Raw genomic sequence first — 12,195 nt, forward strand, 5'->3', positions numbered from 1 at the left:
AGAGAACATTGGCTGTATTGAATAGAGTTAAAAGGTAATACAGCAGACCGGGTGTGGTGGCTCATGCCTGTACTCCTGGAATTTTGGGAGGCTGAGGCTGGCAGATCACTTGAGGTCAGGAGTTCAAGACCTGCCTGGCCAACATAGTAAAACCCCGTATCTACTAAAAATACAAAAATTAGCCAGGCGTGGTGGCACACGTTTGTAATCCCAGCCACTTGGGAGGCTGAAGCAGGAGGATCGCTTGAACCCGGGAGGTGGAGATTGTAGTGAGCCAAGATCATGTCACTGCACTCCAGCCTGGATGGCAGAGTGACACTCCGTCTCAAAAAAAAAAAAAAAAAAAAAACAAAAGCAGTAATTCTGTAAGGCATGATGGACTTGTAACTCCTTGTCTTTGACAATCCAGTTTTTCTATTTGAAGCCCCATTGGGGTTGAGTATGGTACCCTGTCTCTGGTTGACTAGCGTGACGCTGAGTCAGTAATGCGTTGTTAGAACTTAATTTCTCCTGACTATGAGCTGTGATGGGGTGAATTGACTTCTGAGGTTCTTTCAAGCTCTCATGTTCTAAGAATGCGCGCACACACACACACACACACTTTTTGAGAGCAGAAGAGGGGTACTTGTGAATACTCATGGGCACAGAAGGCTTGTCTATGCTAGGATATCTAGCCTTCATATTTCTCTGTTTCCAAATCTGAACTCAAGGTGTAGCACAAACTTTTTTTTCCTGCTTTTATTTTAAGTTCCGGGGTACACGTACAGGATGTGCAGGTTTGTTACATCGGTAAATGAGTACCATGCTGTTTACTGCACAGATCAACCCATCACCTAGGTATTAAGCCCAGCATTGGTTAGCCATTCTTCCTGATGCTCTCCCTCCCCGCACCCCGACCCTGCACAAACTCCTCAACAGAAGAGCTACTATGGGTGAGCTAGGGTGAGTCACAGGCTCTTGGTTAGGCCTGTGGACATGTACAGCCCTGGAGGGAACCCTTCTAACTAGATTTGCAGCTGCATGAACAGTCAGATCCAATTAGTGGTCATTGGAGGATCTCCTCCCCTGGCATGCCATGGGGGCTCTGCTTTTGTTCTTTTCATGGTCAACTATTTCATAATAATTATTTTTAATAGTAGTACATATATGTTACTAAAACTTTAAAAAAATAAAAGCTTAAACAGTATAAAGAATGTCTTTTTCCTATTCTGCTAACCTTCAGTTTCCTACCCCAAGGCCCGCTGTTGTGTTTCTTGTGGTTCTTTCAAAGATTCTTGGAATATACAAGTATATGTATATCTATTCCTTGAAAAAACACACACGTGTGTATGCACACAAACTCACAAATGATAGCACATGTATACATTGTTCTGCACTTTCTCATTTAGTAATTATCTTAGAATTTTCCCACGGTATTTGAAGCTAATTTGAAGAGCTTCGTTCACCTCCCCTTTCCCCAGTAAGTCCAACCAAGGATGGGGACAATTTTAGGATCAAAAACAATATTAGGCTGGGTACAGTGACTCACTCCTGTGATCCCAGCACTTCAGGAGGCTGATGTGGGAGGATTGCTTGAGCTCAGGAGTTTGAGAGCAGCCTGGGCAACATAGTGAGACCCTGTCTCTACAAAAAATTAAAACAAAAATTAGCCAGGCATGGTGGCATGAGCCTGTAGTGCCAGCTGCTTGAGAGGCTGAGGCAAGGGGATTGCTTGAGCGTAGGAGGTCAAGGCTGCACTGAGCCATAATTGCACCACTGCACTCCAGCCTGGGTGACAGGGCAAGACCCCGTCTTAAAACGAAACAAAACAAAACAAAACAAAAAAAACACAATGGATTGAAATATTTTACAGCATGTTTAAATCCAGTGCCTCATAAAGATTCTTAAACAAAATGAAACCTCATTGTTCATATTTTGAGGATGCAAGAAAATAAACTCATCCTAAAAACTGGTAAACAAAGGGAAGGAAGCAAGTATTTCTCCTGCCTTTTCTTTACAAACTGAACCTCTAGGTAGCCAAATAGTTGATAAGGGGAGGTTTCTCTTTATAGAAGTATTATTAGCTAATAAATGAAGAAGGTGTGGTAGAATTAGAATATTACTATTTCACAGTCTTCTGTGAATTATTTAATTATTTAAGCCTATTTCTGGACTTCCTTATTGATTGACACACCTATTCATGCATCAGTACCATATTGTTTTAATTGTTGTAGCTTTGTAGTATGTTTTAATACTTTAGAAACTCCCCCTACCCACACAAACACACACGCGCACACACACACACACCACTCTTTTACAAACTCCCCCTACACACACACCACTCTTCTTCTTTAGAATGTTCATGGCTATTCTTGTGTATTTAGTTTTCCTAATAAATTTTAGAATAAATTCATCTAGCTCTGAAAAAAGTCATGGTATTTTTTAAAAAATTGAGTAAAATGTGTAGATGTGCATAAAGTGAATTGCCATCTGTTGTGTTTTACTGGCTTACCTGAGATAGAATAGGAATATAAATATCAAGCCTTGCATTTCTGTTAGGGAAACATTAATTGCACAAGACTTTTTTAGTCATTTATTAAACAACTAATTTAGCCTGTGTGAAAGGCAATATTTTATATACTTCAGAGAAAACAAGTGAATAAATCGTAGGCAATTTCTAGCATCAGCCTCCTACCCATTTGTTAAGATCTAGCTTGGCGTCCATCACATCGTATGAAAAAATTTGACTTTCAGCTGATCACCAGTCCCATGTGTGCCAATAGGATCATGTGGTCGCTAAGAGGTATTATAATCTTTGGTTGAATTAGAGGATGTGCAGAGAGGGAGAAGTAGAGCATGGTGACAAGTGGTTTAGGCTCTGGAGGCAGACAGCATGGTGTGAATTAGGTGCTATATGACCTTGAGAGGTATTGTAACCTCTTTGAGCCTTAGTTTCCTTAAGTGTTAAGTGGGGATATCAATTGTAACTAACTTGTGGGGTTGCGTGTGAGGCCTAAATGAGATAATCCAAAGGGCTTTGCACCTTGCCTGCACATTCTGGTGTTCTGGAAATGTTACCTGGTATTTAAGTTGGTAATCTGACTCTGCTGGCTTCATGGTATCTGATTTATTATGTTCAGTTCCTGATATGATTATCTAGAAGAGGCAGTAGACGATATCTAGAAGAGGGCAGCCAGATGATCGGGAAAGGGGGGCTGCCTAGAAACACTGAATTACTAGAAATGAGAATACTAACATGAAACAGTGGCTGTTCATTGGTTGATTGATTGATGGGTCTCACCCTGTCACCTGTCAGTGGTGCAATCATGGCTCACTTCAGCGTCCACCTCCTGAGGTCCAGTGATTCTCCCTCAGCCTCCTGAGTAGATGGGACCACAGGTGGGCACCACCGTGCCCAACTACTCTTTTAAATTATTTGTAGAGATGAGTCCTCACCAAGTTGCCCAGGCTGGTCTGGAACTACTGGGTCAAGCAATCCTCCTGCTTCAGGCTCCCAAAGTGCTGGAATTAGAGGCAAAGTATCTACGTGTCTGGCTTAGATAGTTTGAATTGCTTTGGAGATAGAGATGGGGAGACTCAGACCAGGTAATACAATCAGCCTCATATGAAGAGGAAAAAAAAACAAAAAACTTTCTGGGCCGGGTCCTCTGGGTCATGCCTGTAATCCCAGCACTTTGGGAGGCTGAAGTGAGCATATCACTTGAGGTGAGGAGTTTGAGACCAGCCTGGCCAACATGGTGAAACCCTGTCTCTACTAAAAATACAAAAATTAGCTGGGTGTGGTGGCGCACACCTGTAATCCTAGCTACTTGGGAGACTGAGGAATGAGAATTGCTTGAACCCTAGAGGCAGAGGTTGCAGTGAGCCAAGATGGCGCCATTCCACTTCACCTTGGGTGACAGAGCGAGACTCTGTCTCAAAACAAAACAACCCCCCACCAACTTTCTGGCAAGTACATCTGTTCAACAATGGGATGATTCTGTAGTGAGCTCTCTGTGAGAAATGTTCAAGAAGAATCTGGATAGCCACTTGTTAGGGATACAACAAAAAGAATTTCTGCATTAGGAAGATGAGGCTAAGTGATGACTAAGGCGTTTACCTATGAAATTTTAGTCTACATGTACACATATGCAATCACATATATGGAAAATTCTCTGCATATAGCTTATCACTTCCAAAGAACCACAGTTCTTTGAAACCTTATTTGATCCTTTTTTGAGTTAGAGGATATTGCAGTGCACCTTGGGGTCCTTGTGAACATAAGTGATCATCAAAGAAGTGAAGAGATGGTGAAATAGGGAGACTTGGAGACGAGTGTGTTTCACTTCTGTCTCATTGTCTGTTATCTCAGAGAGAAGAGCCTTAGCTGTGAGCCATTCTTGCTTCCTACTTTGAGCGTGAGCCTTTAAAAGAATGAGCACATTATTGGAAGTTTTCTGCCTCTTCAGTGTGTATGAGCTTTTTGAAAGAAGGTGCTAGTCTTGTCTAGCAAGCAAATGACAAATTTAAAGAAAAGGATGTGACCCTATAAACTTGGCCTTGCTGCATTTAGCCCCAACACTTTTTTTTTTTTTTTTTGAGACAGAATTTTGCTGTCAGGCAAATTTTTTTTTTGCCAGGCTGGAGTGAAGTGGCATAGTCTTGGCTCACTGCAACCTCTGCCTCCCGGGTTCAAGCAATTCTCCTGCCTCAGCCTCCCAAGTAGCTGGGATTGTAGGCATGTGCCACCATGCCCAGCTAATTTTTGTGTTTTAGCGGAGACGGGGTTTTGCCATGCTGTCCGGGTGGGTCTCGAACTCCTGATCTCAGGTGATCCACTCCCCTCAGCCTCCCAAAGTGCTGGGATTATAGGTGTGAGCCACCGAGTCCAGCCCCAACACATTCCTGTGATGTTCATCTTTCCTGCTACTCTTTTGTTGCAATAAATGTAGATATAACCATAGTATGTTAGAACAACTTGATAAAGTTATGTAAAAAAGGTAGTGTTAATGTATTTATTTCAGATTCATCCTGATTTCCTTTGGACAGGCATTAATGACTTTACTGTACTTTCCAAAGTCATGTTTTGTAAAACTTTTTGCTCTCGCCCAATACGTGTAGGATAACATTATAGATACCGTGTTAGCCTATTAAGTGAAAAACCTAGCAAGTATAAATAAAATTCTTTCTTAGTTGATCTTTAAAGTATGATTTGTGCATCTTCAGTGAATGACGAACCCACAACAGCCACAGATCCCGAAGAAACTTCCGTTGTTGGTGTGACGTCCCCACCTGCTGCACCCTTGAGTGTGACCCCGAATCCCAACACGACTTCTCTCCCTGCCCCAGCCACACCGGCTGAAGGAGAGGAACCCAGCACTTCGGGTACACAGCAGCTCCCAGCGGCTGCCCAGGCCCCCGACGCTCTGCCCGCCGGGTGAGTAGCCTTCTGTCCCATAAAGATCTCTCCTCCCCAAAGACTGAGGCTCCTTTACGGGGGCAGAAACAACGTGGTTATTTATTACCTAGTGGCTAGTAGCCTCTGGGGAGGCTGCTGTGCGTTGAAGCAAGGGAGGTGTGGAAGAACTGCTTGTTCTACATAAATCTTAAAAAGAATCTCAGTTGCCTGGGGCAGAATCAATGCTACCTTGTACCGTGACTTGAAATGAACAGCTTGACTCAAAGAGTGTGGCTTTTATGGAACAAGGAGCTCATTTTGCTTTCCTGAATCATTGGAGGGTGTTCACCTAGATACTGCCTAGAAAACAGCTTTTGTCTCTTGAATTTTTTCTTATCAGCCCATGCAGGAGTTGGGCTTTAGGCTGTGAATATTGCTGTATGTTATTGTCATAACTGGGACTTCAGTTAACATAAGCTACAAGTTTTCTTGCCATCCTTTTTTTTTTTTTTTTTGTGATGGAGTCTTAATCTGTCACCTAGGCTGGAGTGCAATGGCATGATCTCGGCTCACTGCAACCTCTGCCTCCTGGGTTCAAGTGATTTTCCTGCCTCAACCTCCTGAGTAGCTAGGGCTACAGGTGCACACCACCACGCTGGCTAATTGTTTTGTATTTTTAGTGGAAATAGGGTTTCGCCATGTTGGCCAGGCTGGTCTGGAACTCCTGACCTCATGTCATCCACCTGCCTCGGCCTCCCAAAGTGCTGGGATTACAGGCATGAGCCACCACACCCGGCCCTCTTGCCATCCTTTAGTTCAATCAGATGGCATGGTGGCTCATGTGCCAATCAATTCCAATGCTTTGGGAGGCTGGGGTCAGAGGATCACTTGAGGCTGGGAGTTTGAGACCAGCCTGGGCAATAGTGTGATCCCCCCCCCCCCCCCCCCCCCCCCCACAAATGTGGGCACAGTGACTTGTGCTTGTAGGCATAGCTACTGGGGAGGCCAAGATGGGAGGATTGCTTGAGCCAGGAGAGGCAGCAGTGAGCTATGATCACGCCACTGTATCCCAGCCTGGACTACGGAGTGAGACCCCCGTCTCAAAAATAAAAATTAAATAAATCTGACAGCAAAGACCTTGGATGATAAGAAGATGGCCCCTGTAAGCCAAAGGGAAGTTCGAGTTTGGTTATATCGTGAGTGGAGATTACAAGCATGGACCTGGGAATCAAATAGCTCTGGGTTTGAAATCCCCCCACCATGTGACCTTGGCCAAATTACTTAGCCTCTTGGTAAGGTGGAGATAATCATCATACATATCTCCCCAGGAAGTTAAGGGACTCAAATAAGATGGTGAGCATGAAGCCCTCACTGACTGGCGGGTGTTACACCTGGTAAGTGATATTTTTCAAGTGGTTGTGAAGGGGCCCTAAAGGAAGGGAATGCTTCTGAACCAGGAGGTGAAGCCCTTTCTCAGATCAGCAGCTCTGATCACGGTTGGGACCAGCTCCCACTGCCCCTCCTGGTTACCAGTTTGGTGCGGAGGAAACCCACATCTGTATCACTCTAGTTGCTGGTGATCTGGCTGACGATGACTTGGCAGTGTGTGTCCTGTGAACCCTTGTAATTCATGAAGGAAAAAGGAAGGGTGTAAGGCCTCTTACTTGACTACAAGGTGTTGTATTATTCTTTTTTTCCCCTCCCTTATCCCATCTCCTTATTCTATTATTCTTAAGCCACTTTCTTTGTTGTTGTTGCTGTTGTTGTTTGAGACACAGTCTCACTCTGTTGCCCAGGCTGGAGTGCAATAGTACAATCTTGGCTTACTGCAGCCTTGACCTCCTGAGCTCAAGCGATTCTCTCACCTCAGCCTCCCAAGTAGCTGGGACTATAGGCCTGCACCACCATGCCCGGATAATTTTTGTTATTATATATATATATATATATTTTTTTTTTTTTGGTAGAGACAAGGTTTCGCCATGTTGCCCAGGCTGGCTTAAGCCACTTTCAAAAACCCAATTGTCAAAACAAAAATCCTTTACCTGAAGGCATATGTGACCTTTACCACATACGTATTGTTTTCCTAGCATGCACCACGCTACCTAACTCCATCTCTTCAGAAAGTCCTGTTCAGCATTCCTTCGTACCTCAAACCTGGAGAGAATTGGCAGGATTGAGAGGCAGCTCTGAGACGTTTTTTGTGAGGTTTTTGATTTTAGTGAAGGTTAAAGTGAAAAGCTCACTAATCAATTGCTTTGTGTCCAGCTACTCCCTACAGAGATATTTCTCTTTCGTATGTGGTAAGGAATACTCGAAAGACCTTTGTTTGGTTTATAATTTGAAGCCTCTATGTTATAATTTGGGGGGAACAGAGCAGAATCATGTTGGCAGAAAGGAGAGAAAATGGCCGCCTGTGTCCCCAGTGAGCTGTTTGTTTTCTTTCCGCTGAGCGAATGCCTGGAAGGCCGGCCTCACTCCTGTGTCAGTCACAGGCAATTAGGGCTAATGGCTCAACATGTCTTTATGTAGGGCGTGTGTGAGGGTTACTGTTCTCGGGGATTGGGCACTTCCTGTTTCCAGGCAGCTGGAAAACTCCAGGCTCTGAAAACGCTCTTTATTCTAAGTCTGGCAGATCCAGCAGCCCAGGGAAGCCGATTCCCCTCCCTCATCCTGCCAGAGGCTGAAACATGTTTCTGAGGTAGAGCCTGAACAGCATCTTCTCCTTGGGGCATTTAGAACGTGATGAGGCCCACGTGTGGGCCTGGGGAGGCTGCTCCCCCCTTGAACATCTACAATAGCCCAGAGAAGGGTGTCGGAGACCCAGTTTTCCAGCCCAGATGGCTTCCATGTGCCCTTCTAAATGACTAGGAGGGCTTTGAGGGCTGACTCAGGGCCTGGAGATCATCAGCCACCTACCTGGAGACTGACTAGCACTGCTGAGTGTCTAAGAGGGAGCACGGCAGGCTTTTGGTTGGCTGATGGAAGCCAGAGAGAGCACGATTTCTGCCAGCGATCCTTCCAGTTCACAGGCCTGCCATCCCCACCCCAGCTGACTTAAAAGTTTAGGAGATCCAGGCAAGGCAGGTTATTAACTTACTCCTGGTGTTCAGAGTCAGGGAACCAATGAGAGAATGAAATCTGTCATTTCTAATTCCAATACCAACAAAGATGTATTGTGGCGCAGGGATTGGAGTGCCTTTTCATAGGAATTGCATCTTCTTGAGTTTGCAGAATGCCTTTATCTTTTATGAGGATATATAAATGCAGCGTCTGAATTGAGTATCTACTAGTGCCTAAGGTCTATATTCGAGGTTTTACACTGTTCATTCTTTCATTAGACAAATATCTGTTACTATTTAAGAGACGGCAGGTCCGGTGCCACATGGCTATTTCAACCCAACAGAACTCATCGTCTTACCCATCCCATCCGGGCTAGAACCTGGTCTTCCTCCTGGGAATGGTGCCACCATCTGCCCAGGTGACCTTCAAGCCATACATCTTTCCCTGTCCCTGACATCCATTCAGTCATCAAGCCCTGCCTCTGGGCCTCCAGACTGTGCTGTCTCAGCTTCCCATACTGATCCTGCTTTGTGTTTATCACAGGTGTAATTTGCATACAATTTATTGAGTGACCATCTCCTCCACCATACTCTAGGTGCCATACAGGCAGGGACTGTGTCTTTCTTATTTGCCTCTGCGTGTCCAGCACCTAGCACATATGGCACATATGTACCTAGCCTGGCACATAGTGGGACTCCAGGAAATAGTTAAATGAAACAATGATTCTCTCTTTTTTTTTATTTAAAATTTTATTTTACGATTTTTTTTTATGACACTTTAAGTTCTGGGGTACATGTGCAGAACGTGCAGTTTTGTTATGTAGGTGTACATGTGCCATGGTGGTTTGCTGTACCCATCAACCCATCATCTACATTAGGTGTTTCTCCTAATGCTATCCCTCTCCTAGCCCCGAATCCCTGACAGGCCCCGGTGTGTGACGTTCCCCTCCCTGTGTCCATGTGTTCTCATTGAAACAATGATTCTCTTAAACAACTCTTACATCTGCCCACTTGGCCACATGCTTTTGCAGTATTCCAGACCAAATTACCATGATCTGTCACTCAAGTGACTGTTTTTACCCTTTCCCAATCTATTTTAACTTTTCTTTTTTTGAGACATGGTCTCACTCCGTCACCCAGGCTGGAATGCAGTTGTGCAATCTTGGCTCACCGCAGCCTCAGCCTCACGGGCTCAAGTGATCCTCCCACCTCAGCCTCCTGAGTAGCTGGGACTACAGGCGCCTGCCACCACACCCAGCTAATTTTGTTTATTTTCATAGAGACAAGGTCTCGCTATGTTTCCAAGGCTGGTCTCAAACACCTAGGCTCAAGCAATCCTCCTGCCTTGGCCTTCCAAAGTGCTGGGATTATAGGCATGAGCCACTGTGCCCAGCCCTGTTTTAACTTCTAAAAATAAAACTCTGATCATGACCTTTCACCACTTAGAATGCTCCAGTGGCTTCGTATTGTCTTTGTGAATAAATTCCCAAATCCTTAAGAAGGCCTAAAAAGGCCTATGTAATATGACCCCACCTACCCCTCAAGCCTTCAGTGGGATCCACTCCACATCTCTGCCTAAGCCATGATAACTTAACTTTAATTTGACAAATGCATCACCCTCTCTCCGGACTTAGGACCCTCCCCTGTGCTGGTCGTTCTTTTTGAAACCTTCCTCGCCATCTTGTCCATTAATTCCTATACATCCTCAAGTGTCAGCTTAAATCAGTAAATCCTCTGGGACTCCCTCCCTGACTCCTGGCAGACAAGAAGCGTGTCCTTCCTCTGTCACTCTTCTCACACCTGTCATTGCTTGTTTTCTGCCTGTCTGCTGTTCTTGGCTCTGCACACCAAGGTGGCCAGGAGCCTGGCACAGAGTAGGCCCCCAAGACTTGTTTATAATGAATGGATGAATACTTTTAAATGCCATCTTTTTTTTTTTTTCTTTCCTTCACCTAGATGAATGTGTTATGCTTCTTTGATGCCTCAAAGAAAGAACAGCTATGACAGCAATATTGCATTTTCTTCCCAAGGGCAAGAAAGTTGAGCCTAATGCTGTCATTCACTGGGTTGACTGGCTTTGGGTTCAAATATGCATCTCTTGTAGTTCAGAATACTATTTTTTTTTTTTTTTTGAGACAGAGTGTTACTCTGTTGTCCAGGCTCCGTCTTCCAGGTTCAAACGATTGTCATGCCTCAGCCTCCCAAGTAGCTGGGAGTACAGGCATGCACCACCACGCCTGGCTAATTTTTTGTATTTTTTGGTAGAGCCAGGGCTTCACCATGATGGCCAGGCTGTGCTCGAACTCCTGACCTCAAGTGATCCACCCGCCTGGACCTCCCAAAATGCTGGGATGAGCCACTGCACGCAGCCCTCAGAATGCTCTTCTCTGTTCATAAAGGATCGCATTTCCCGCACTGGCAGATACTGTGCAGCACGGCTCCTCTTCACTGAGGCATTTGAGCTAAGCTTGATTGCTTTCTGGGCCCTCCAGGGGACTCTGTCTTTCTAACTTTATCTTCTCAACTCATCCAATTTCCCTTACTGAGTGACAGGAGCAAGGTTCTCTTGAGGATCTCATGGCTGTATTTTTCAGGTTACTGCCCTTTCTTTTTTTTTTTTTATTTAGATGGGGTCTTGCTCTGTCACCAGGCTGGAGTACAGTGGCATGATCATGGCTCATGGCAGCCTCAAATTCCCAGGCTCAAGTAATCCTCCTGCCTCGGCCTCCTGAGTAGCTGGGACTGTAGGCGCATGCCACTATACTCAGCTATTTTTTTTTTTTTAGTAGAGTGAGGGTCTTACTCTGTTGCCCATGTGGATCTCAAACTCCTGGGCTCAAGCGATCTTCCCGCCTTGGCCTCCCAAAGTGCTGGGATTCCAGGCATGAGCCACTGCGCCTAGCTGCGTTGTCTTTTTGAAATATGCAGCAGATGAGACTTTGGCCATACGTGGTTACACGCATCAGAACATTTTAAGAACTGAAGGCTGCTGAAACCTGGGCTGCAGAGGTCCAAATACAGCACTCCCCATCCCTTTTTCTCTGTCCCCATCTGTAAGCCCTCCTGCTTTCCATAACTTTTAAATTAACTAGCGTAAAAGAAGCCAACTGGAGGGGTATGAAGTTTTCAGGTTGCAAATGTCTATGAAAGGAGGGGTGCCAGGAAGGTTTGGGGGGGGCCTGGTGAGATAGTGGTTCAGGTCGTGGGCATCGGGAAGCGAGGCTGCTTTGGTCTGTGGGCCCTGTATCTGTTTTTTTCTCAGTGCTTAGCCCACTTTGGGGATCCAGCGCTCATTATCAATGAGCCAACTGTGTGTACATGGCTTAGATAAACTCCAAGCGTGTCCCTTACAGTCTTTGCAGCTCCCTCGGTCCCACACACACAGAGGCACATTATTTTGCCCTGGCAGCCAGCACGCCACTGTGGTTTCTTACATAACGGAGGGCGTTGTGTTTGGACTGCCGACTTACCTCAGCTCTGCCATTTCACACCATGCTTTTTCTCCCGCAGCCATTGGCTGCCCCGTCTGTTTCCTGCCTCCGAGTGGAATTAATTGAGGAGGGATGTTTTCTAGATCTTTCGGATTTGCCATCTCCTCTACCCCCCTGTCCAATTATAGATATCCAGAGGCACTCTCTTGAGATGGCCCTTAAGACACTATCAAGCACGATAGCCTTGTAAGAGTTCTTGGATGTTTGTTTGCGGGGACACTCTAAGAGATGTTGGAATTTGGAGCTTCTCTGCTAAGTTATAAACCAG

At 45.3% G+C, this 12,195-nt stretch overlaps 1 protein-coding gene across 1 annotated transcript in view; it reads left to right on the forward strand.

The window, feature by feature from the left end:
• The window catches only part of WWP2 (WW domain containing E3 ubiquitin protein ligase 2), a 153,203-nt gene that overhangs the window by 93,963 nt on the left and 47,045 nt on the right, over nt 1–12,195 (forward strand). Inside the window, exon 7 of the mRNA XM_023210309.2 lies at nt 5,206–5,416. Within this exon, the coding sequence (XP_023066077.1) occupies nt 5,206–5,416 (211 nt within the window). The remainder of the gene's footprint in view (nt 1–5,205; nt 5,417–12,195) is intronic.

The sequence above is a fragment of the Piliocolobus tephrosceles genome, chromosome 17 (genome assembly GCF_002776525.5).
Source record: "Piliocolobus tephrosceles isolate RC106 chromosome 17, ASM277652v3, whole genome shotgun sequence".
Lineage (NCBI taxonomy): Eukaryota > Metazoa > Chordata > Mammalia > Primates > Cercopithecidae > Piliocolobus > Piliocolobus tephrosceles.